Genomic DNA, 21460 nt, shown 5'->3' with positions numbered 1-21460 from the left:
GTGACACGGTGAATGAAACCATCCAGCCTCTCTGCACAGTCCAGTCTGACCAGACCACCCACACACACACCCACATACACATGGACACACACACCCACACACACACATGGACACACACACACAAAGTTACCGTCATATTTTAGTTGTATTGTGTGTGGGAAAACTTGTTGGCGCTCAGGTCTCTGTAGTTTCCCCTCCTTCATACTGGGATGAGACGGTTTTAGCTCCACCAGAAACAAGCTGCACATCCTTCAGTGCACTTTGGTGCAGAGCTGTGCAGCCAGTCTGAACTTCTGTTAATCCCACCAAACAGAAACAGACGGTCGTCAGTGAACAGAGCCCACCTGCTTCTGTCTAACATGGTGAACATCTCCAGAAGCTCCATAGAGCCTCGTTTTCTCTGGATGAGCTTGAGCGTGACCCCCCCTACTGGAAGAGGACGTCCAGAGAGTGAGAGTGTTTCTGTTTGTAGCATGGCTTCACTATAACTGTAGAGAGGAGCCCAGGGCGGATGGATGGGCCAAAGATCTGTGATAACTGTGGCAGGATGTGATAAACGCTCTGTTTAAAGAAGGAAAGTGTGGAAGCTGAGGTTGTTTGATCCAGCATGAGGGGAGAGTAACGTAAAGCACAGTCCCATTTAACCCCGTTTACATTCAGCAATGATAGAAGTGTTTCAGTACGAGCTGAACTGGTTGACTTCCTAACGTTTGTCGTGTTCTCCTTTGTGATTCTTTATATTTTTCACAGGTTTTTCTGTGTTTCAAATATGTGCTAAAATTCTGGACCTCTCCTCTGCTGCGTGGTGAAATGCCAGCAGGACGCTGGTTTCCTGGCCCGGAGAGCTGCAGGGTGGGGGTCGGTGTTTTCCATTACCTGCTCCCCACATTCCAGCAACATTTGGAGGAGGAATGGGGGGAGGGCGAAGTGAAAAGCGAGTCTGAGGGGGAGGTGAAGGAGGAGGCTGTTAATCGAAATGCAGCAGAGATCAGCTGACTGTGGCTACAAACAGAAATCCTACTCTCGCTCAGAAACAGATTATTTAATTTGCTGGCTATAAAAGTGATAAAGCAAGGCTGTGATTGGGCAGACAGACTTTGCTCCACGTGCCCCTGCAGGGTGCATCACACAAGACAGTTAAAAGGGAGTTTTTCCTTCCCACTGTTGCCAAGAGTGTCGGGTTTCCTCTGTGTGGTTGTAGGTCTTTACCTCACGCGGACTGATTTGGTGCTATATATGAAGCCCATGTGAATTGAGCTTTGGATGGGGTTTATGGGCGGGGCTTTTGTGGACAGATGGGGCGGGGCTCAGAAAGTTGAAAATTACTGAGAGGAGAGCTGCAGGTAATCATGCCTGCCTCAACACGGCTTGGCTGCTGTAATGCTGTTTTCTGGAGTCGGCCAACGATCTCTTGCTCATCTTCAGCTATGAACATGTAACACCTGTCCTGTCTTCTCTTCATTGGCTTCCTGTTCATCACAGAATTAATTTAAGCCCTAACACTGGTTTATAAATGCCTTAATGGTCTTGCTCCTTCATACCTTTCCGAGTTACTTCAGCCTTATATTCCTTCACGGACCCTCAGATCAGCTGCTGTTGTTGTCCCAAAATCGAGGCTTAAACGTAGAGAACGAGCCCAAAACTTTGGAATACGCTGCCTTTAAATATTAGACGGGCATCTTCGTTTCCTGTTTTTAAAATGCTTTTGGAAACGCAGCTTTTTTCAATAGTGTTCAGACTGGCTTGAGTTGATATGGTTTTATGTGAGTGTCCGTGGTTGTATCTTGTGCTTCTGTTCAGCACTTTGGGCAAACGTTGTTTTTAAACGTGCTATAGAAATAAACTGGGTTTGGATAATGCAGTTTGCTTTATTTACCTTCAGACTGAAATATTAAATATATGATTTCATTATGCATCTGATTTGAGGTGTGTGCGCGTGCGTGTGTGCGTGCATGTGCGCGATGAGCCGTTGTCTCTGAGAAGTTTTACTTTTAGTGCTGTTGTGTGTTTGTTTGCTGTGCCTCTGATTGGATTTATGACCTTGGGGGAGGATGGGGGGGTAAATCTGGATGTTGGGGGGTACCTCGTGATGGCTGGGGTCGGCATGTTTAGTACCTCCCATGAAGCCACTTTGGTGGAGGTAACTGGTTTAACTGGGAGGGCTGCCTGAGCGTCCTCTCCCCTCAGGCGTGCGATTCAGGATCATAATGTTGTTTTTATGATCCGAGTGTGTTTGTTTTATGACTCAGCCGTGGCACACAGCACTGGGAGTGATGGATGGACTTGTTTCTATGGCGATTAGCATGATTAAAAACGCTTAGGGATCCTGAACTAAGCGGATCTGCTGTATTATCATATAACTGGGACCCGTGGTAGCCTCTGTCTCCAGCTTTGATCGTAATCAATAAACGGATCGTACTGATAAAAAAATAAAAATAAAATAAAGATCCCGTAAACCTGCGCTGCCCCTGCCCCTGTGGATTGTGGGTAATCTGTGCTGCAGTAACACGATGATGAAGAGTTGAAGTAAATGTTCCTCCTCCGGTTTGGTGCTGCAGCCGCTCTGCAGATCCTCTGTCGGCCTCTAATGAAATTAAGCCTCGCTGCTGCCCGCTCTGCCTCACGCGCGCGCACACACACACACACACACACACACACACACACACACACACACACACACACACGGTGAGGGCGTGTGCCACTGAAGTGAGGCTCAGGCACTCTGTGCTTCAATTCCCCCAAATCATTCAGTTTAAACCAAAAGCATCGTTTTCTTCTGCGAGCGCACCAACGGGTCAGACTCGGACACTAAAATCAGCTCTTTGTGATGTCATCGACAAATTGAAAGATGCTTTCAGAATAAAAGCTCTGGCAGTCTGTGTCTGTGCTGGCAGCCCTCTCATGATAAATCTTACTTAATAAGAGTCTGGAAGACATCTGAGTTGCTCTTGGCCTTGACGTCATGTTACATCTGCATGTAGGGTCACCTGATGGCAGCTTAAAGTTCATCCTGTTAATAAAGTGCTAATAAACCCAACGGAAGAAGAAGAAAAGGTGCGTTTGAGTTAATTTCTGGGATTAGATGGAGGATAAAGATGGAGAAGAATAGGATTAGGAGAAGGAAGATGCAGGGGGAAGAGGCCCGCAGCACTGCTCACCGGGGCTCGGGGTATTCTGGGTATTCTTATGCTAATCCATCGCCAGGGAAGAGGCACAGAGCAGCCAGGCAAACAATGGCAGTGGAGCCAGAAAGTCTGGCCTGCAGTCTCCCAGGCCCTGAAAGGCATGTCAGGCAGGGCACCGACACCAACAGGAGGCTGCTGCAGCACCCAGAGGCCCGCCTGCAAGGAGGGGGCCCCTGGAGGGGCCGGGGAACGGGGCCAAGATGGAGGCAGAGAGAGATGAGGCGAGAAAGAGAAACCTGATGGAAAGCTGGAAGGATGGGAGAGAGGAGGGGGAGAAGGGAAGGCAGCAAATGGAGCATGCTAGGAGAAGAGGGAGTAAGATGAGGAGCAAAGGAGAGCAAGGAGGAAAGAACGAGAGGGAGTGATGGGATAAAGGGTTAGGGTAGCTGGTCAGTTTGGCCCATTCAGGCTCCCGTGCTCAGACGAGGCTTTATGGTGCCAGTAGAGCCTTCGCTGCCGCTGCAGTGTTCACCTAAACGATAGACATCACCACTCAGACAGTAGCATGTCACACGTGCTGATGAAGAGAAGTCAAAACCAGAAGACCAGAAACTGTTTTTACAAAATTCTTTTGACAAAAAAGTTTTCAAACAGTTCCAACATCCGTGTGTCTCTGAGCTTCTGTGCAGCATTGTCATTAAACGTGCCAAAAACAGGCATGACTGTGCTCACACGATGCACTGCAAAGATGGCCTCACGATGTGAGGATGGTCACGTGACACCCGAGACTCTCGCAACGCAGCGAGCATAAGGACGGCCTTAGCCCCAAACCAAACGCCAGAGCAGCTCAAACTGCAGTTCCTCTAGTGTCCACCGGAGGCTCCAGCAGTCAGTCCCCATCGACTCAGAATCAGAAAGGGTTTTATTGCCAAATGTTGAGCAGGTTTACAACATTAGGAAATTGCTGCGGTGCTTAGTGCAAACATACTGTCATATAACGCTTAAATAGACATAAAAATAAGAATTAAAAGTGCTAAGTAGATAGATATATACATGAGTGCAGGTGGTGATGAGTGCCAAACATGGAATGATGCAGTGAACACAGACTCCCATGTTAAATACGTTTAGGGCCTGATACAGGAGAGGAGAGGTTTGAATTGAGTTGGGTCTGTGGGACACACATGTGGGTGGTTTCTTGGTGTCGCTCACTCGAGGAGGACACAGCTGTACTGCTGCAGCTAACGGACGGACCTCCTGAAATCGGCTCAGGAAGCCTCGTAACTGAGAACAGGCAGCCTTGATGCTCTCGCTGTCACAGACGTGCTTCGATACAAACTCGGGCTAAAAGGACAGAACGACGGGGCTCATGTTTTTACCTCAGAGCTTTTGACAAACAGCCCGAGCTGGTGTCGGGTAAGAAATAAATGATAATTGTAAGTATTTAACACATTAGAGTCCACTGTCCTTATTCAGATGGTTTTATTTTCATTTTTTTAACATGAAATGAGTAACTTGAATGTTTTAGCATCTTTTTCCTTCAGCAGATTCTTGAAACGTTGAGTTTGCATGTGTGAAATTAAATCCACTTTGTTTTTCATCCTGATTTTCACGACGGCTCAGATTTTATCAGCTCGTTCAGGCCGAGTGGAAAGTTTGATGGAGTGGAGCTCAGACTGAGAGGTTAGAAAAATGTCCGTTTGATTTCACAGAAATATTCTTTCAGCCTGTCCAGGTTGTGATTTGATTTTGATGGAACTCAGCAGAAGGAAAAAGCACCTCCGTCCATCCCTCCACCCCAGTCCCACTAATATTCTCCTGCACCACCGCCCCTGATGCCCATCTCTCTCATTACTGCATTTATTTATTGAGCGCAGGAGCTGCTGGCTCCTCCAATCAGCTCTCAGTAGTGTTTATTTAGTCTGTCGCCGCCGCTCCTCCAGCACAGGAAGTGGAGGCGCATTAAAGCTTGATTATTGATGTCTGGCCCCTCACCCTGCAGTCCATCGAGAGGGGGGCAGTATTGGGGCTGGATTATTAATGCCTTCACCCCACCTCTCCCTCCCTGCCAGCATCCAGTGTCGTTTTACAGCGTTTTTACAGCTCTCGGAGGAGCTGGAAGGTCTGTAAATCAGAGTGGAGCTGCCCGGGAGTTTCTCTCCTCAGCGAGCTGGTAGCATTAAAACTGACTGAAACATTTAGGCCACGTGACTGAACAACACATGTTCGGCTTTTGTTTTTCCTGTAACGGGAAGTGGGGGAAGTGCTGAAAGCTGCCATCAAATACTTAAAAAATAAAAAAAGATTTACCTGCTGACTCACAGGCCGGTCTGCTTCTGGTTGCACTGGGACAGGCCAAACTCAAACGTACAGATCCGAGCTGAAAATCCTTCTGTGGATCCACAAGGATGCCTGTGAGTGCTTTTTTAGAACACTAAGACGACTCACAGGTTTTGTGATTCCAGCTTGATGTGTATTTGTGAAGATCTCTCCACAAACGTCCAGCGATCTGCATCGATACCAGGAGCTACAACCACAGGATCGGGTTTCCTGCCTTTAACTGGGCAGCGTGGCTGTGACTGCACATGTAGGCACAGCTGTTAACGAATCTTTGTTGTTTGAAGAAACGCCTTTTATATTTGGGTAAATGAAACCCTGACCACAGAACGCCAAAAACAAATCATTAATCAGCCCCATTTATGGTCATTCTGACATCATCATCGTGGAGCTGAAACAAGTACAAAAGCAGCTTGAGCTCTGAAACGCTGACGTTCACGAGAGCATCCAGAACAAGCTGTCAGACAGGAAGCTACGCCAGCAATAATAAAAGTAATCAGAGTAAAACTGTGTATCCTGAGCCTCCAGCACAGATATCATTTTACTTCATAGTTTTATGGCCGAATGAAAAGTTGTTATACCCGAAGCCGCCCTGTTCCATAAAAGCCTTTTAAAGGACTGTTTCTCCACAAGTCTTAACCCGCTGCTTGGGTTTCATCCCACCAAATTTCCCAGCATCCCCGGAGCAGCGTGACCTCAAATTCCTTCCCCTGGGGGGGCAGCTATGGCTCAGTGGTTCCCTATAAGGGCGGTTTATTCTGTACAGGTGGGACTGCCAACAATACCTCCTTTCATTCCCACCATCACGGTGAATGTTCCTCCTCCAGGACGCCGGCGTGACGTCCAGCTCGCCAGAGCAGCTACGCTACATTAACCTCTGTTAGCTGAGGAGACGAGAGAGGGAGGGGTTAGGGTGTGGGTTTGAATCCCACTGCAGGCAGCACCTTCATTTATGGAAGCCCTGTTTTTGAATTTAGACGTTCTGTTTTACGGGTCTGGGGAAATCCAGAGTGAATAAATCTGCAAACATCACCTTTAACTTTGTTTTCTGGCCTTTCAAAGCTGATGAATAACAGCTGATGAGTCATAAAATGACGTGCCCACGCGAAGGTCTCTGCTCTTATCTCACCCCGTGCTTTCATTCGGTTATTCTCCTGCTTCAGATTTGAATGCTTCTCTTCCTTTGAACACATCCACAGTGTTTCGTTACTTGTGTAAAGAAAGAGATTTAATCTGGCAGCTGGTTCCCAAAGTAGGGTTGGAGGGCCCCTCCAGGGTCGCAGGTCACAGAGAATAGAAGTACACAGGAGTAGTACCTGCTCAGTTTACATGTGTGCAGATTATGTACCAGCACTCACTGATGAGTTTACGTTTGAATTTTAATAATGGGCAAAAAGCATCTGTGGACGTCGGAGAGCACCTGTGCAGCTACGCAGGTGACGCAGGGATTTGAAGCCCTGAAGGCTCAAATGCAGAATTTCAGGTGAGCTGTTGAGTTTTTTCTTTCTCTGCTCTACGTGAAGCGGTTCTTCTTAAACCGTGTGTGAATGGCTGAATGTAGTGTAAAGCGCTTTGGAGTCCTTAGGGACTGAGTAAAAGCGCTATACAAATGCAGGCCATTTACCATTTTAAACACTGGTTTTACCTGCGCACACTTCCTGTCATGTGATTAAGACCTCTGTGCTGATTGGTGCTTGGAGCTCAGCTGCTCTTTTCACAGATGGTTGTTACTGTTTCTTCTCGTGTTAGCATCGATGAATATTCATGCTCAGAGTCGTGGGAGTGCTGTGAGGACGTCCTAATGTGGCAGTAGCCCAGAGTTCCTGTGTGTGGATTGGTTACCTGAGTGGTTGGTTCTTCTGAACCATGTGCTGCTCAAAGGCGTCGCTGTGCAGACGAACCTGAGTGGACAGACTGTTTGTAGCCAGCGGCTGCTGGAGGGTTTTGTGCTGTAAGTTCAGCCTGTTTACTGTAAACAGCTGCGGAGGATGAGGAGGCCGCCGCAGCCCGAGTCTGAGCCGATTATCTCGGCCTGCAGTGGGTTGGAAGTTTGATATCTGCTGGTATGAGCGCCATGCTGAAGAAAGGCGTTTGTTGTTGACTGCAGCAGAGCGAGAAGTTGGAGACGAGTCTGAACACGATGAGGAAGAGGAGGAGGAGTGAAAGTTCACCCGCAGCGTTTGTGAACTGCGTCTGAGGATCTTCCTGCGAGGTGACAGATTCAGTCGTTTGTCTCTCTGGCGTCTTGGTCTCCACGGCGACTTTGTGTGTTTTTGTGCGTTTCAGTTGTGATAACAGCCGTGGGTGTTTTCAAAGGGAAGTGGACGTGTCAGGCGATTACCGGCTGGGGGAGGCGTGCTTCCTGTGCCGAGGGGGTCGCAGCAGATGGTCTGTCCCGAGCCTGCCTCGACTTGCCCGCCCCGTCTGACGGCGTTATCGCCGCACGCCGTCGGCTTTAAATGGAGCGAAGAGCCGCAAACAAACTGGAGGTTTTGTTGTGACGAAGAGGTGAAGAATTTTTCACTCTGTGATATCGACTCAGAGACGCCCACACACACACACACCTTTAGTAAATCCTGAGTGTGAATGTTCGGGCAGGGCGGGACTGGAGGGTAAAAAGATGTCGTCTCTCTAACACGCCGTCCAGTTTTGTTTTCGTTCGTGTCCAGAACATCGTGGATCAGCTTTAGGTGGAACTAACTTGCTAACTTCCTGCTAAACGTTGTAATTCTGTTAAAGTGGAATTAGCACATAGTTTACCTCCGTTGCCTCGCAGCATAAAACCTAATAACAGATTGACCAATCACAGCACAGCTCCTGTGTCCCACCAACACAAGGTTTATTGGATGGATTCAGCTTGTTTTCAGTTTTAAAGATTTGTTTATGACTTTATTGCAGTTATGAAAATGGGTGTACTTCAGACTGTGTCGTGGGGTTGACTTGGGTGGGTGGCTGTGGGAGTGTGAGGAGCCAAAACCCCCCAAATCAATAATTCAGTGATGATAAATAATGTTAAGCATTATTTAATTAAATGGGTCATGAGTCACATTGGCAGCTTCAGCCTTCCATACATGATGACACATTCTGCTGTTTGTGTAGACAAACAGCAGAATGTGTCTAAATGTGCTTTCTTGCATTAATGTTTAGTAAATATTAATAAACCGTTCAGCGATGCCTGTCCTCGGATTTGAAGCCGTGTTTGTCGTGTACGCTCGACCCGCCCTGGGCGCCGTCCCGTGTGTGCGTCTTTGTTCTCCGTCTCTCTGGAGATGTGTGAAAAGTGGGTCACAGGTCGGACCCGTTTGAGGCCCGAGGGCAAATAAAAAGTGACAGACACCGGCCACGCATCGCCGCTAATTCCCTCGCACACCCCTCTGGCCCTCTCTCGGCGCCCACTAATTGCGACGTTACGTTATTAGAGCTGCGCAGGACCCGAGCGTCGGTAATTGCAGAACATCCCCGGACAAATGGTCGGGTAGTTAGTCGGGCCCTGGAGGCCAGCGCCGGGCGGCCAGGGTCACTAGGTCACGGCACGCTGAGGAGCATGCTCTCATCATCATCATCATCATCATCATCGCTCTCATGTGAGCAGGTGATTCTAATGTTTTGGCCCAAAGTGTGTGTGTGTGTGTGTGTGTGTGTGTGTGTGTGTGTAAGTGTTTTGGAAACGCACCTTTTTTTTGAAAGAAGTGTTATTAAAGTTAATAACTACAACGCTGCAGAAACAGAAAGCTGCTGAAGCCGCTCGTTTCGTACAGGATCAACTGAGGGGCTGCGTCGAGGCCCAGGATCAGATAAAGGAGGATTATTTTCACCGGAGAATCATGCAAAGCTGCCGTAGGAGAGCAGGGAGGAAAGCTCTGGAGCTGGAAGAGCGCAGAAATGTTTCCTCTGAGAATCGTGAGCACCTACAGTGTTCGAACACCAGAGAGATGAATAATGAAACTAATTATAATAAAAGAGGGTTGTCTGTAGTGCTCTCTCGCCCTGTGACAGCGGGGATGGATCTGAGGCTTTCCTGATCAGCTGATGTTGAAGTCTTACTGAATCCCCTATCTCTCTCTCTCTCTCTCTTCTTCAGGGTTTTGGACCCACAGAGCCTGTGAGACCCAGGAGGACCTGTTTTTGTGATATTGCCCTTCACCCCATTACCTCCACCCTCCCCTTGCCTCTATCTGGAGCTCCTCCCTGCTCCTCAGACTCCTGCCGTAGAACAATAACACTATCTTCTCCACGCCCAGACCAGCACTTCAGAAGGTCTTGTTGACGGTGTGGGACCCAGTCGGGTCGGTCCGGGCCTGCTGCAGGATGCCAGGTCTACCGGTCTGCGTGGCGGTGACGGCCGTCGCTCTGCTGCTGTCCCTCAGAACTGACGGTAAGATGTTTAAAAGCTGGTTGGAGTGAGCAGCTGTGCCAGTGTTTGTTTTTCAGTGTCACAGAAACACAACGGACAGAGATGATGGTGACCGTCATCAGAACCAGCACCAGGCAGCGTGTTTCTCACAGGGTCAGACTTAGAAACAGGAAGTGAAAGGCCACATGTTTAAGGCTTCATATGTCAGCTACATGATCCAGTTATTAGTGGACAAACCTGTGCTTTTATTCTGAAAGTTTAGCTGCTGTTAATCACTGAGCTTGGGCTCTTCCTGCTTCACGTTTTGTTGCCAGTGACCTCATCAGGCTGCGGTTTGGTGACAGCTTCCTGTCTCCCGGTCACATGGACTCCACCTGAGCTCCATCTTTTTTTTTTTTATTAATCGTTTCTCGTGTCTTTTGTGTGATTGCGATGGTCCCAGTTAGTGTCGCTGGGCTCAGACGTGTCCTCTCTGACCCACGAGCTGCTCGGTTACTCATTAACCCTTCAGTTTGTCCTCGGCAGATAAGCGCTACTTCAGGCGACGTTAGCATACAGAGTCGCCGTGGGGCTCGTCTGTAAGCGGCGCCCCCCTCCCTGTGCACACAGCAGCCTTTTGTTTAAGCTGTTTTTAAGTGTCTGCCGACCGATAAGGACAGAAACAGAAATGTCACGCCGCTCCTCCTGCTTCCGATAAAATATTCCCAGCAGCTTCTTCCCGCACATTGAATTCGGCATCTGTGGGTTATTCACAGGGGAGACTTTTCCAGATCGATGGCAGCCGACGTCTGCTCGATGTTTGCAGGTGGAGACGAGCTTCACTGAAGCTGCTGTTTGGATCCTTTTAAATGTATTATAATCATAAACATGCATTTAAACCGCTTTAACCTGACAGCTGATGAAGACACATGTAGTCCCTGAGATGTGCCGTCTGCACGCTGCTTTGGGCTGAGGAAGTAAGAAAACGTACAGAAAATATCGATCGCTGTGTGGAAGTAACTTTACTGTAAACTGTGGGGGAAAAGAAACAGACAGGCGTTAATAAAAAGGCTGTAAAACCGATGAAAATGCCGTAAAAGTTCCGACTTTATGGCCGGGTTCTTTGGCATTTCCACATTTTCCTTCCTGTGGCCCACATTGGACCCTTTGTAAGGCCGGTTGTGGCCCGTGGGCCTTATGTTTGAGTCCTTTGTTCTGTAACTTTGTCTCAGGGCGGAGGAGGCGTTCCAGCTTGGCGTGGATCTGAGTTAGAGGATGTGAGAGAGGTCGTCCCCTCCCTCGCCACTCTCTGACCTCCAAACACCCAGAGTCCGCTGATAAGAGCCGGCTGTAATCTCAGGAAGGGAGCGACTCTCCGCCGTCTTATCAAACTGTTTTTCCATCCACCTTCTCGCATGCTGACTCCGCCTTCACTCCGTCAGGAAGCCACTTGTGTCTGTGACGTTTACAAAGTGACGGCGAGGTGGAGCTGACGTGTTAACGTCACTGCTCTGACTCAGACGGAGGCTCGTCAGCCAATGAGCAGCTCTCTGAGTGTCTGTAAATTTACCAAAAACGCCGTCTTCAGTCTGAGCCCATAAACCATCAGGAAAGAGTCGAGGTCGGACACAGGGACGACTTCCTGGGCGCCACAGCTAGCGCCCCCTGGTGGCCAGGTGAAAAGCTCGTCGTGTTCAAACGGAGACTGCGTCCACCTTTAATACTGTGTGTGCGTTTGTTCAATGACGAGTTTTTACTGATCAGTCAGGATCTTTCAATAAGTACCTTGTACACCTGCGACAGGTGAGCTGAGACACGCTGGGCAGTGAAATGTGTCATAGATGCTCTGCTGTCCCGAGCTCGTGTCCCCGTGTCCGTGACGATTCGCTGTGACATCATCATACCTGAGTTAGCTGCTCACACACACCTGTGACTTTAAAGACACTGGATGTGAAAATAAGTTCATAGTAATATTTGAGCCGTTGTTCTGAGGAGAAAGCGGATCTATTTTCTTCACAGCGAGGGCTGGAGCGGCGCTCTGAGCCCCTCCCCTCCCTGCAGGAAGCTGTTGAACTGATTGTTGCCGCTCTCACTTCCTCTCTGCACATTAACCGTTTCCTGTACGAGCTGTTGGCGGCGCTGCACTCTCCAAACAGCCATTGTTCTCCGGAAATATCCGTCAATCCCTCCGGATACTTATTCACCCTTGGAAGCGGTGTTTGTTTCCTCTCTGCGGACCCTGCCGTGGCGGCGGCGGCACACTTCATATTTTATTTTGGAGGGCAGAGTCAGTTGAATGTTGGGGGCGGGGCTTCTCTCTAAAGCAGCATAAACACAGGTAATCACAGCACATTCTCCCACCTGCTGTCAGGCTGTGGCTCAGTCATTCGTTCATCTGATCTTTGAGTTATGATAAAGGTCACTGCCGTCTGTTGGCCATCTTTATCCCGAGGATGTTGAAGAAACCAAAGATGAGCCTGTGGATGGGCGGGTCAAGTCCATGGTTGTCTTTCATTGGCCAGCAGATTTCCTGATGAGACGGCGAGCTGCAGGGTCCAAACCAGCTGCTCCCCCGGGGCTGACGGGCCATCACACTCGCCGTTGTCCTCGGAGACGTGCCGTGTGCACTGCGAGCTGCTGTGCCGCTGGAAGGCGTGATGGTCGGTTTCACACTGATGGGCGGAGCTGCTGCTGCGGAGAGACTTTGTTTGCTTCTAGTTTTGACTTCCTCTCCTCCGTCAGCGCTGTCAGTCAGGCGAGGCCCCGCCCTCTCAGCAGTGGTTGACTTGGTACAGAGCTGTGGTGACATCACAGTGAATCCACAAACCTCCTGCAGCACGACGCCGCGGCTGTTGGGAGCAGCTCCTCGCGCTCTTCCTGCTGCGTCCGTGTTTCCGTGTTAACTCCTACTCAGACTCCTCGCGTCCTCTCCACGGCGCTGCTCGTTGTAGGGTTATAACGAGGTTGTTAATTCGCTCGCTGGGAAGCTTTTCAGCTGCTCTCTGTCACCTTGGCAACACGAATGCATAAACATCCCCGGCAGGAAGTTGGTGAGGAGGAGGAAGGGAGGGAGGCGGTGCTCGACGGGCTCGCGTTGTAAAAGTGGAGACAAACAAAGGAGGAGCCGAGTGAGAGGATCCACATGGTTTAGATCAAAGGGTTATATTCCCGTTTCTATGGTTTCACGGGAATATTTTCCTTACAGGAGACAAACTGTCACCACTGAGAATGAAGGAAAGATGGAGGCCTCCACCTTCAGACAGCACTCAGGTCACAGTGATGCCCACAGGAGGCAGCCGGGACACAGGAAACCATGTTTCATGACGAGTCCACAGTGGGAATAAGGACGAAGAGATTATAAATAAAATAACACGTGGAGTTAGAGCATAAATGAGGAGTCGTGTGTTTCTGCTCAATATTCAAACGGTCACAGCTGATGTTTACAACAAGTGTGAGATTAAAATCAATCAAACCTTAAAGCTGTTTATTGTAAATAAGTTAAGAGCTGATGTTGGCGTGACGGCGAGCAGAGCGGGATTAGGACATAATGTGGGAGCTCAGGTGTGTGGTGGGCAGGTAACTGTGACTCAGCACAGGCAGTAATTAAAGACTCGTGTGTTTGATTACAGACTGCAGACGGTTCAGTGTGTGAATTATAAAGCTGAGCTTTTTCACCCAGAAGGTTAAAAATAATTTAAGTTAAAAATCTAAAAGCTGGAAATCATCTGACAGGAGAAATCAGTGAGCAGACTGATGCGACTGCAGCTCATCTCAGCTTTCAAACAACCGTCTCCATCATTTAAAGTCTTTTTTTTTTTTTTTTTTTCTGCTGAAAAAAAATCGGCGAGCAGTGATGTCATCATTGTCTAGACCTGAAGGCCCTCATGAACCGCCCCCTCGGGCCTCTGATTGGGTGAAAGGCAGCGACGGGTGGAGCCTCTGCTCTGCCTCTGTCCACATGTGTGCTTAATAATTGTGCCGGCCGCCGGAGTGGAGACTGAGGTCTGGCAGAGAGGACGCTGGGTAATCTGACTCCCCCTGCGTGCTCTTAAAGTGGCAGCGCGGCTTGAGGGCGGAGCACGGTTGGAGCAGCCGGTGTGGTCCGAACAGAAACAGCGACATTAGGCCGCCTCGACGGCGAGCCTTGCAGGAGGAGGAACGTCCAAACATGTGAGAGCGAGAGGCGTTCCCCAAAGAAAACGAACAGGAAGCAAGTGATGACGTGCTGCGAGGCGTCGCAGACGCACGCTTTCACAACTTCAGATAATAAAAACAGGAAACAGACGATAACTGAAGAGCTGAGAGAGACGATCCAGCTGTTCTGCATCCAGGTGTTTGTTTTACCCCGTCACATGATCGCATGATCAGTTTCTTTGAGGTGATTTTGCTCAGGATGAACTTTTGTGTTGCTCTCGGAGGGAAACGGAAACGATCAGCACATGAAAGCTGTGATTCGGTAACAGCGACTCTCGGGGAGGGGCAGGGGGAGGGCGGGACTGGAGGTGAGCTACCAGCAGGTAGTTCATGTCCAGGCATGACGGCGTGCACGTCCACATGCCGTCTTTACTCTGAGGAAGGAAGGAAGGTGACGAGGTGTTTGAAAGTGATCTGAAAGACAAATACAGGAGGAGGAGGAGTAACGTGAAGGAGAGCGGTGGCGTCAGCGCAGAAGGAGGCGCGGGGATTAGAGGAGGACTGAGATAAAGAGCAGACAGCTGATAAGAACCATCGTCCCCGTCTCTGCCTTTGATCCTCTCTCTGAAGGCGAGCCGCCACTCATACCGTCACTGTCATTATATTAATGCTGTATCCTGTATATATCGTACATACTATTGTTTGAGTACTTACGATTGTTTTTTTGTACTTTTTATATTTTACATTTATATTTATTATTGAAACTTGCACCAAGGGAGTGGCACTCCAATTTCGTTGTACTCTGTACAATGACAATAAAGGCTATTCTATTCTATTCTATTCTTCTATTCTATTCACTCGCGCCCATAAAAACCGTCAAACTTTATTTCTGCTCGGCGATCTCCGACCCGCCGTCTTGTTTGCTGTGGTCCTTATACGGAGCCGTCCTGCTCCTGCTGTCGTCAGCTGATGGAGGAGAATGTTTCACCTCCTGCAGGAGTCACTCCGAGCTGCTCTCAGCCGTCACCAAAGACTAAAAAATGTTTTAACTTCTGTTTGTTTCGTGTCCAGCCGCAGGTCAGAACCCGGACCACGTCCTGCAGGGGACGGGGGTGAAACCCGAGGCCCGGCGCCCTGGCGACAGCCCCACCATCGCACCTGAGGACCTCCCTCGATCCCTCAGCTGCTACTGCTCGGGTCACTGCCCGGACGACGCCATCAACTACACCTGCCAGTGAGTAGAAGCAGCGCAGTAGAGTCTGTCACTGCTGAGTAGAGTCCTCGTTGCTCCATCATGATGATGATGATGTCTGTCTTCAGGACGAACGGTCAGTGTTTCGCTATCATCGAGCAGGACGAGCATGGAGATGTGCAGCTCACCTCCGGCTGCATGAAGTATGAAGGCTCTCACTTCCAGTGCAAGGTGAGCCGGTCTGTGTGGGCGTGTCTGTCACTTTTCTCGCCTCTGTGTCTCCTCCCTCCTGACCTGCTGTTGTGATTGGCTCCGTTTGCTCGGCAGGACTCCCCCAACGCTCAGACCAGGAGGACCATCGAGTGCTGCAACACAGACCTGTGCAACAGAGACCTGCAGCCCACGCTGCCCCCGCTGGCCCCCACCGGTAACGTGGAACACAGATGCAGGTGTGAAGCAGGTGAGCTCGTGAAGCTGCACAGGCGACTAATGTGTGTGTGTGTGTGTGTGTGTGTGTGTGTGTGTGTGTGTGTGTGTGCGCGCGCGCAGAACGAAGCCCCCACTGGCTGGCCTTCCTGATCTCCATGACGGTCTGCTGCTGCACGCTGATCTGCATCACCGTGGTTTACTACTACAGGTAAGAGCTCACCTGGCAGCGACCGGCACACCTTCGAGTCAGCAGAGACTGTTGGACCTGCTGCTGTCGGCGGGGAGAGGCGGCGATGCAGACTTCAGTTTAGTTGGAACGCAGACATGTCTGTAGCTCATTGGCTTTCACTTCCTGTTGATGTCTGATAGGACGATAGCCGTGCATAAATCACCTGACGTGGGCTGGTGTAGTGAATTCTTACTGCTCGTAATGATCAGTCACTAAATGGTTCAACCAGCACACAACACACACTAACACATCCAAGGCAATAATGAAGTAACTAACAGCAACATCAGGAAATCACATGTGAAATGAATACGAGTAAAATCAAAATAATGTGACTGAAAGTGAGCAGAAAGCAAAACTGCAAATATTTCATGTCAAATTTGAGCCTAAAAAAAAGACGTCAAGTTAAAGAGAAAGTGCTCCTTAGCTCAGGCTTTTATTTTGGAGTCATTCTCAGAGTAAAACTGACAGCTTCCTGTTTACATTTTCTTCACTTTTACCTGTAGTAAACACACACAGACATTTTTATTATGCTCACTTTGGACCCTTTTGTAAAACTGTTGATGAATCAAACTGAGATGTGTGTGTGTGTGTGTGTGTGTCTGTCTGTCTGTGTGCAGGTATAAGTTTAAGAGCGACCGGCAGCGGTATCATAAGAACCATAAGGACCAGGAGCACGATGTCTTCATCCGGGAGGGCGAGTCGCTCAGAGACCTCATTCATCAGTCTCAGAGCTCAGGCAGCGGCTCAGGGCTCCCCCTGCTGGTAGGAGCTACAAACACACCTGCTCTGATTTAAAGAACAGTCAGCACCAGCAGTGACTTTACTTTGTTCTCTATTAGAATTTATTTTTGTTTCTTTGAGTTTTATTTTATCTGGTAGTTTCAGTTTGATTACAAGTGAAGGTTGTTTCACCTGTGATGTCATCGCTGTCATTGATCAAAACGGCGACGCTGGCTGCGGCGGAGGACGCTCGAGGGTCAAAGAAGAGGCTCACACACTAATACAGAGCTTTGTTTTTAAAACGGGTCAAAGGTCACAGACCACGTTAACGACCAGGAAACTCGGAGCGCCCTTCTGAAACTTCCTTTCTGCGTCCTCAGGTGCAGCGGACTATCGCCAAGCAGATCCAGATGGTACGTCAGATAGGAAAGGGGCGGTACGGCGAGGTGTGGCTGGGCCGCTGGAGGGGAGAGAAGGTCGCCGTAAAAGTCTTCTTCACCCGAGAGGAAGCCAGCTGGTTCAGGGAGACGGAGATCTACCAGACGGTCCTGATGAGGCACGAGAACATCCTCGGTAGGCTCGTGCGCCAAACACGCCCGCGTTCTCACGAAGTTACGGTGCAGGTCATGTGACCCGCGGTAAGCGAGTCGTGGGTTCTGAGCAGCTTTATGATGCCGTCCGAGCCCGAGGACTCAGAGCGTTCAACACGCCAATTTTGATTATGCACGGCGCCGCTGCCCAGCAGAAACAGCTGAACGATTATTTCAGCTTCATGAAAGTTCAGAGTGTCGGAGGAGAGAGACCGCGTTAACCACGGGCCAATAAGAAATGGTCTCCGGGTGCCTGAGGCGAATATAAAGTAAATAATGTCAGGTGGATGTTTTTACCTTCCTCCTCTGCAGGCTTCATCGCGGCGGACATTAAGGGCACGGGCGCCTTCACGCAGCTCTTCCTCATCACAGACTACCACGAGAATGGCTCGCTGTACGACTTCCTGAAGCTGACCACGCTGGACACGCAGGCGCTGCTGCGGCTCGCCTACTCGGCCGCCTGCGGCCTCTGCCACCTGCACACGGAGATCTACGGCACGCAGGGCAAGCCGGCCATCGCCCACCGCGACCTGAAGAGCAAGAACATCCTGATCAAGAAGAACGGCACCTGCTGCATCGCCGACCTCGGCCTCGCCGTCAAGTTCAACAGGTTCGCGTTTGCTCCGTGGTGCATTCTCAGGCTGTTCTGGCCTCAGCTGACCTAACCTCTCGTTGTGTTGCCATAGTGACACGAACGAAGTGGACATCCCCCTGAGCACCCGGGTGGGGACGAGACGCTACATGGCCCCCGAGGTCCTCGACGAGAGCCTCAACAAGAACCACTTCCAGGCCTACATCATGGCCGACATGTACAGCTTCGGACTCATCGTCTGGGAGATGACCCGACGCTGCGTCACCGGGGGTACGCACAAACAAACGCACACTCACACACACCAGAAGAAGAACGTCAGCTGCTGTTGGGCGCGTCAGCCGCTCTGACGTTAATACAGGTGTTGTTTCCTGTGCAGGTATCGTGGAGGACTACCAGCTGCCGTACTACGACACGGTGCCCTCTGACCCCTCGTATGAGGACATGCTGGAGGTGGTGTGTGTTAAGGGCCTGCGGCCGACGGTGTCTAACCGCTGGAACAGCGACGAGGTGAGGCTCGGACTACTTCCTGTCTGCTTTGTCTCTCTCCCGACTGTCGAGGATGTTTGTTTTATTCCAGCCTGATGGGAAAGTTCGAGCTTTTGATTCAAAACAGCAGCCAATACCAGGACTACTTCCTATCTGACCTAACCACCAAACGTATTCCTCCGCTGACCTGTCGCCGGTCTCTTTCTGCCATCCTCATGTCTGAACTGTGTGTGCGGATAAATACGTTGGCGATGCGGTCAGACAGGAAGTGTTCCCGTGCCGGCGGCAGAGAGTTGGGTGTCACAATGATGGTGTCAGAGCGGCTGTGTTCTCGTGACTTCCTGTTCGTCCTTTAACGGCGTGTTTGTGTCCGCAGTGCCTCCGGGCCATGCTGAAGCTGATGTCAGAGTGCTGGGCTCATAACCCCGCCTCCCGCCTCACCATCCTCAGAGTGAAGAAGACGCTCGCCAAGATGGTGGAGTCCCAGGACATCAAGATCTGACCCCACCCTCCTCCAGACTCACCTCAACCTCCGCCCCAGACCGCCTCTTCATCAGGGGGATGAAGGGGAGGAGCTAAAAGAGCAAAGGACCCATCTCAGGGCTGAACTGTGTCTCCTCCTCTTCCTCCTCCTCTCTCTGCGCCGAGTGACGCTTTCTGTGAAAGCCAAACAAAAGATACAGACGACTTCCTGAGGGGGGGCGGAGCTTTCATTCCTCATGAATGAACTGAGATTTTTTTTATTTTTTTTTTTTATTTGAGGACCCACCTCGCCGAGCTTCCTCCACCTCCGCCTGTTTGAAAATGTTTTCTTTGTTTCTCTTCAGGACTGAGTTCTCCTGCCATATTAAGATATCATCTCCACGCTTAGTTGAATATAAGCAGAATAAGGTACTATAATAACATGTGAATTTAAATGTGTAAATAAACGTTATCTTTAGATGCCGTGCCTGCTCGTGAGAGGAGTTCAAACCAGAACACTATGCTGCAGTGGTGTTGACGTCCGGCCGACTCCTCGGAGACGCCGGCGGGAGGTCGCGGGGTCAGCACGGAGACGTCTGCCGTCCTGTTCGTCTGTCTGTCTGATGAAATTTAAAAAACAAAACAAAGTGGCGCCAAACCCGAAGAAGACCTTCACGAAAATCTCAGCGACGTAACCGCTTTGAAAGGGGACTTATTCTGCTCAGAGTGGCTTAGTATGATTAACCCTTTGAAATAGTACTCTTTTGTCTCACACAGCTCACTGTCTTCTGATTGGCCACCTTCTGGAAGCCAGCAGAGGGGCAGTACCTTATGTTCGAGAGTTCCTCCACCTCTTGCTGGCGTAGATGAACTGTAAATCTGGCTTATTTTATTTTTAAAGTAATCCGGTTTTATGGGATATTTGCCCTTTTTAAGGCCCACCTCCCAAAGCCTGACTTTATTCTGATTAGCCAGGTTCTGGAAGACTGCCGAGGGGTCGCTTTATCACTCCTTTTTAAAGCAGTGTAATAAATTTGACTGCAGCTCGTCTGCAGGGCAATTGTGAGCCATCGGGGTTGAATTATATTTAAGACTTTGATTTCATTGACTCTGGACCAACCCTAGCGCGGCCCCTGTGGATGAGGAAGTCCACAGAGGGGGGCGTTGTTGAGGTTTGAACTCAACAAGACATGGATTATTTTTACATAAGTTTATGTCATCATATGAAACTGCATACAGTCAAGTTGGTCGTTATGTGAGTCAGAAAGTAAGAAAGCAGAACAGGTCCCCTTCGAGCTGATTGGCTTATTGCTGGTGAGTTTTCTTTAATCATTAGGAATATTTGGGAAACTGGTTCCGGATGTTTTTAGCCTAGCTTAGCACAAAGACTGGAACCTCGCCTCATCAACTCTGGATGTGTTTATAGGGTTTCTCGGACACGTAGAAATTAAACTGTAAGAATTGCTGTTTTAGCAGCGGTGCCACTAAGCTAACAGTTTGTGCTAAGCTAGGCTACGGTCGCTGTTAGCGGTTTCGTGTCGGCGGCAGTGGGTTCGCATGTTGGCTGCTCGTGAATGAGGCTAACGTTCGTACAGCAGCTATTTAAGCAGTAACCTTAGTGTGTCTGTAATTAAAGCTCAGTATAGAAATAATCTTGAATATGTAAAAGTCTTTTTGTTTCCTGCTGTTGGTGTTTTGTACAGCATCTGGTATGGTGCCTTATGAGTTTACCAACGAAATGAAAACTCTATATACAGTCTGTCCAATGTACCGATTTTTAAATAAATACTCTTATTTTAGTACACAAAGCCACAGCGTCGCTCTGCTTCTTTCACACCCGAGCTTTTACTTTGAAAATCCTGCATTTAATCCCTTTGTTTCTACCAGCAAAAGAAATTTGGGATTGACTTTTCTCATTTTACTTCTCATGTTGTCAGTGTGCTAATATTCAGAGATTTAGTCAAAATTAAAATAGTAACTTATTACATTTCAACTTTTACCAACTCAAACTTTGTAACTTCCCATTTGAAGTTATTCATTTTAATTTATAAAAACTATTGGAGAAAATATTTTATTTCTAATGGAAAACAAAGGTTAACTAATAAATATCACTAATACAATTTTCAGGTAATTCAGATTTATTTAAAAACATACCTTAAAATCCTATAAAAATCTAGTCAAGATTTTAAATGTTCATTTCCAATAAAGAGATCAACTTTACTACAGGATTCATGTGATCCAAGTTTTAAATTTTGGCATTGACATGGATACTTCAACATTTTAAAAGTTTTAACTTTAAAAATGTTTTTGATCCCATGTCAGTGACAAAATGATCCTGGGACTGAAACTTAAATTTCCATTTAAGTTTTGAACTTTGATTCTGAAACTTGTTGCATTAGAATTAATATTTAACTTAAGTTTATAATTTTGACTAAAGAATTACTCAAGTTTTTTGTAGTTTCAACCTTAAATCGTACTAATACAGATTAACCCTGATTTTACAGTCAGTTTTGGTTTCATCTAAACTTTGTCGTGAGCTTCCAAATGTTCTGTTTGTTGATTCTGCAGGAATCTCCAGGGGCCCGTTCTTCGTACGTCGCTTACTACATCCAAGATCAAATCATCGCGCTAACCGTGAGCTCGCTAATCCGGTTCCCCGAACACACCTGCTGTTGACGATTACTACAGCTGGACGCAGGAATGTGACATCACTGGGTGTCGTAAAAGGGGCTACGCATCGATAGTAGAAACATTGATCGGCAACCCGCTGATTGGTCGGCGAAAATGTCGAAGGGGCGTGCTCGGTATTTTCCGGCAGCAGAGCAAGAACTCAT

The 21460-nt window shown here is 48.8% G+C and overlaps 1 protein-coding gene across 6 annotated transcripts in view; it reads left to right on the top strand.

The window, feature by feature from the left end:
• bmpr1aa (bone morphogenetic protein receptor, type IAa) overlaps positions 1-20434 on the top strand; it is a 39494-nt gene extending 19060 nt beyond the window's left edge. For 2 of the 6 annotated variants that reach the window (XM_080288088.1, XM_080288091.1), the window contains 11 exons: positions 9541-9834; positions 14998-15160; positions 15247-15349; positions 15446-15545; positions 15668-15755; positions 16394-16538; positions 16877-17069; positions 17399-17696; positions 17773-17948; positions 18037-18185; positions 18541-20434. In XM_080288088.1, the coding sequence (XP_080144214.1) occupies positions 9768-9834; positions 14998-15160; positions 15247-15349; positions 15446-15545; positions 15668-15755; positions 16394-16538; positions 16877-17069; positions 17399-17696; positions 17773-17948; positions 18037-18185; positions 18541-18666 (1608 nt within the window). In that variant the 5' untranslated portion in view covers positions 9541-9767 and the 3' untranslated portion in view covers positions 18667-20434. Of the gene's footprint in view, positions 1-7566; positions 7672-7755; positions 7968-9222; positions 9360-9540; positions 9835-14997; positions 15161-15246; positions 15350-15445; positions 15546-15667; positions 15756-16393; positions 16539-16876; positions 17070-17398; positions 17697-17772; positions 17949-18036; positions 18186-18540 lie in introns of those variants that run through there. The other 4 variants (XM_080288090.1, XM_080288089.1, XM_080288092.1 and 1 more) reach the window with 4 other exon arrangements.
• The last annotated feature ends 1026 nt before the right edge of the window (positions 20435-21460 follow it).

The sequence above is a fragment of the Astatotilapia calliptera genome, chromosome 13, assembly GCF_964374335.1.
Source record: "Astatotilapia calliptera chromosome 13, fAstCal68.1, whole genome shotgun sequence".
NCBI classification, from domain to species: domain Eukaryota; kingdom Metazoa; phylum Chordata; class Actinopteri; order Cichliformes; family Cichlidae; genus Astatotilapia; species Astatotilapia calliptera.
The sequence above is the reverse complement of the archived record's forward strand: the minus strand, read 5'-3'. Positions and strand labels throughout refer to the sequence as shown.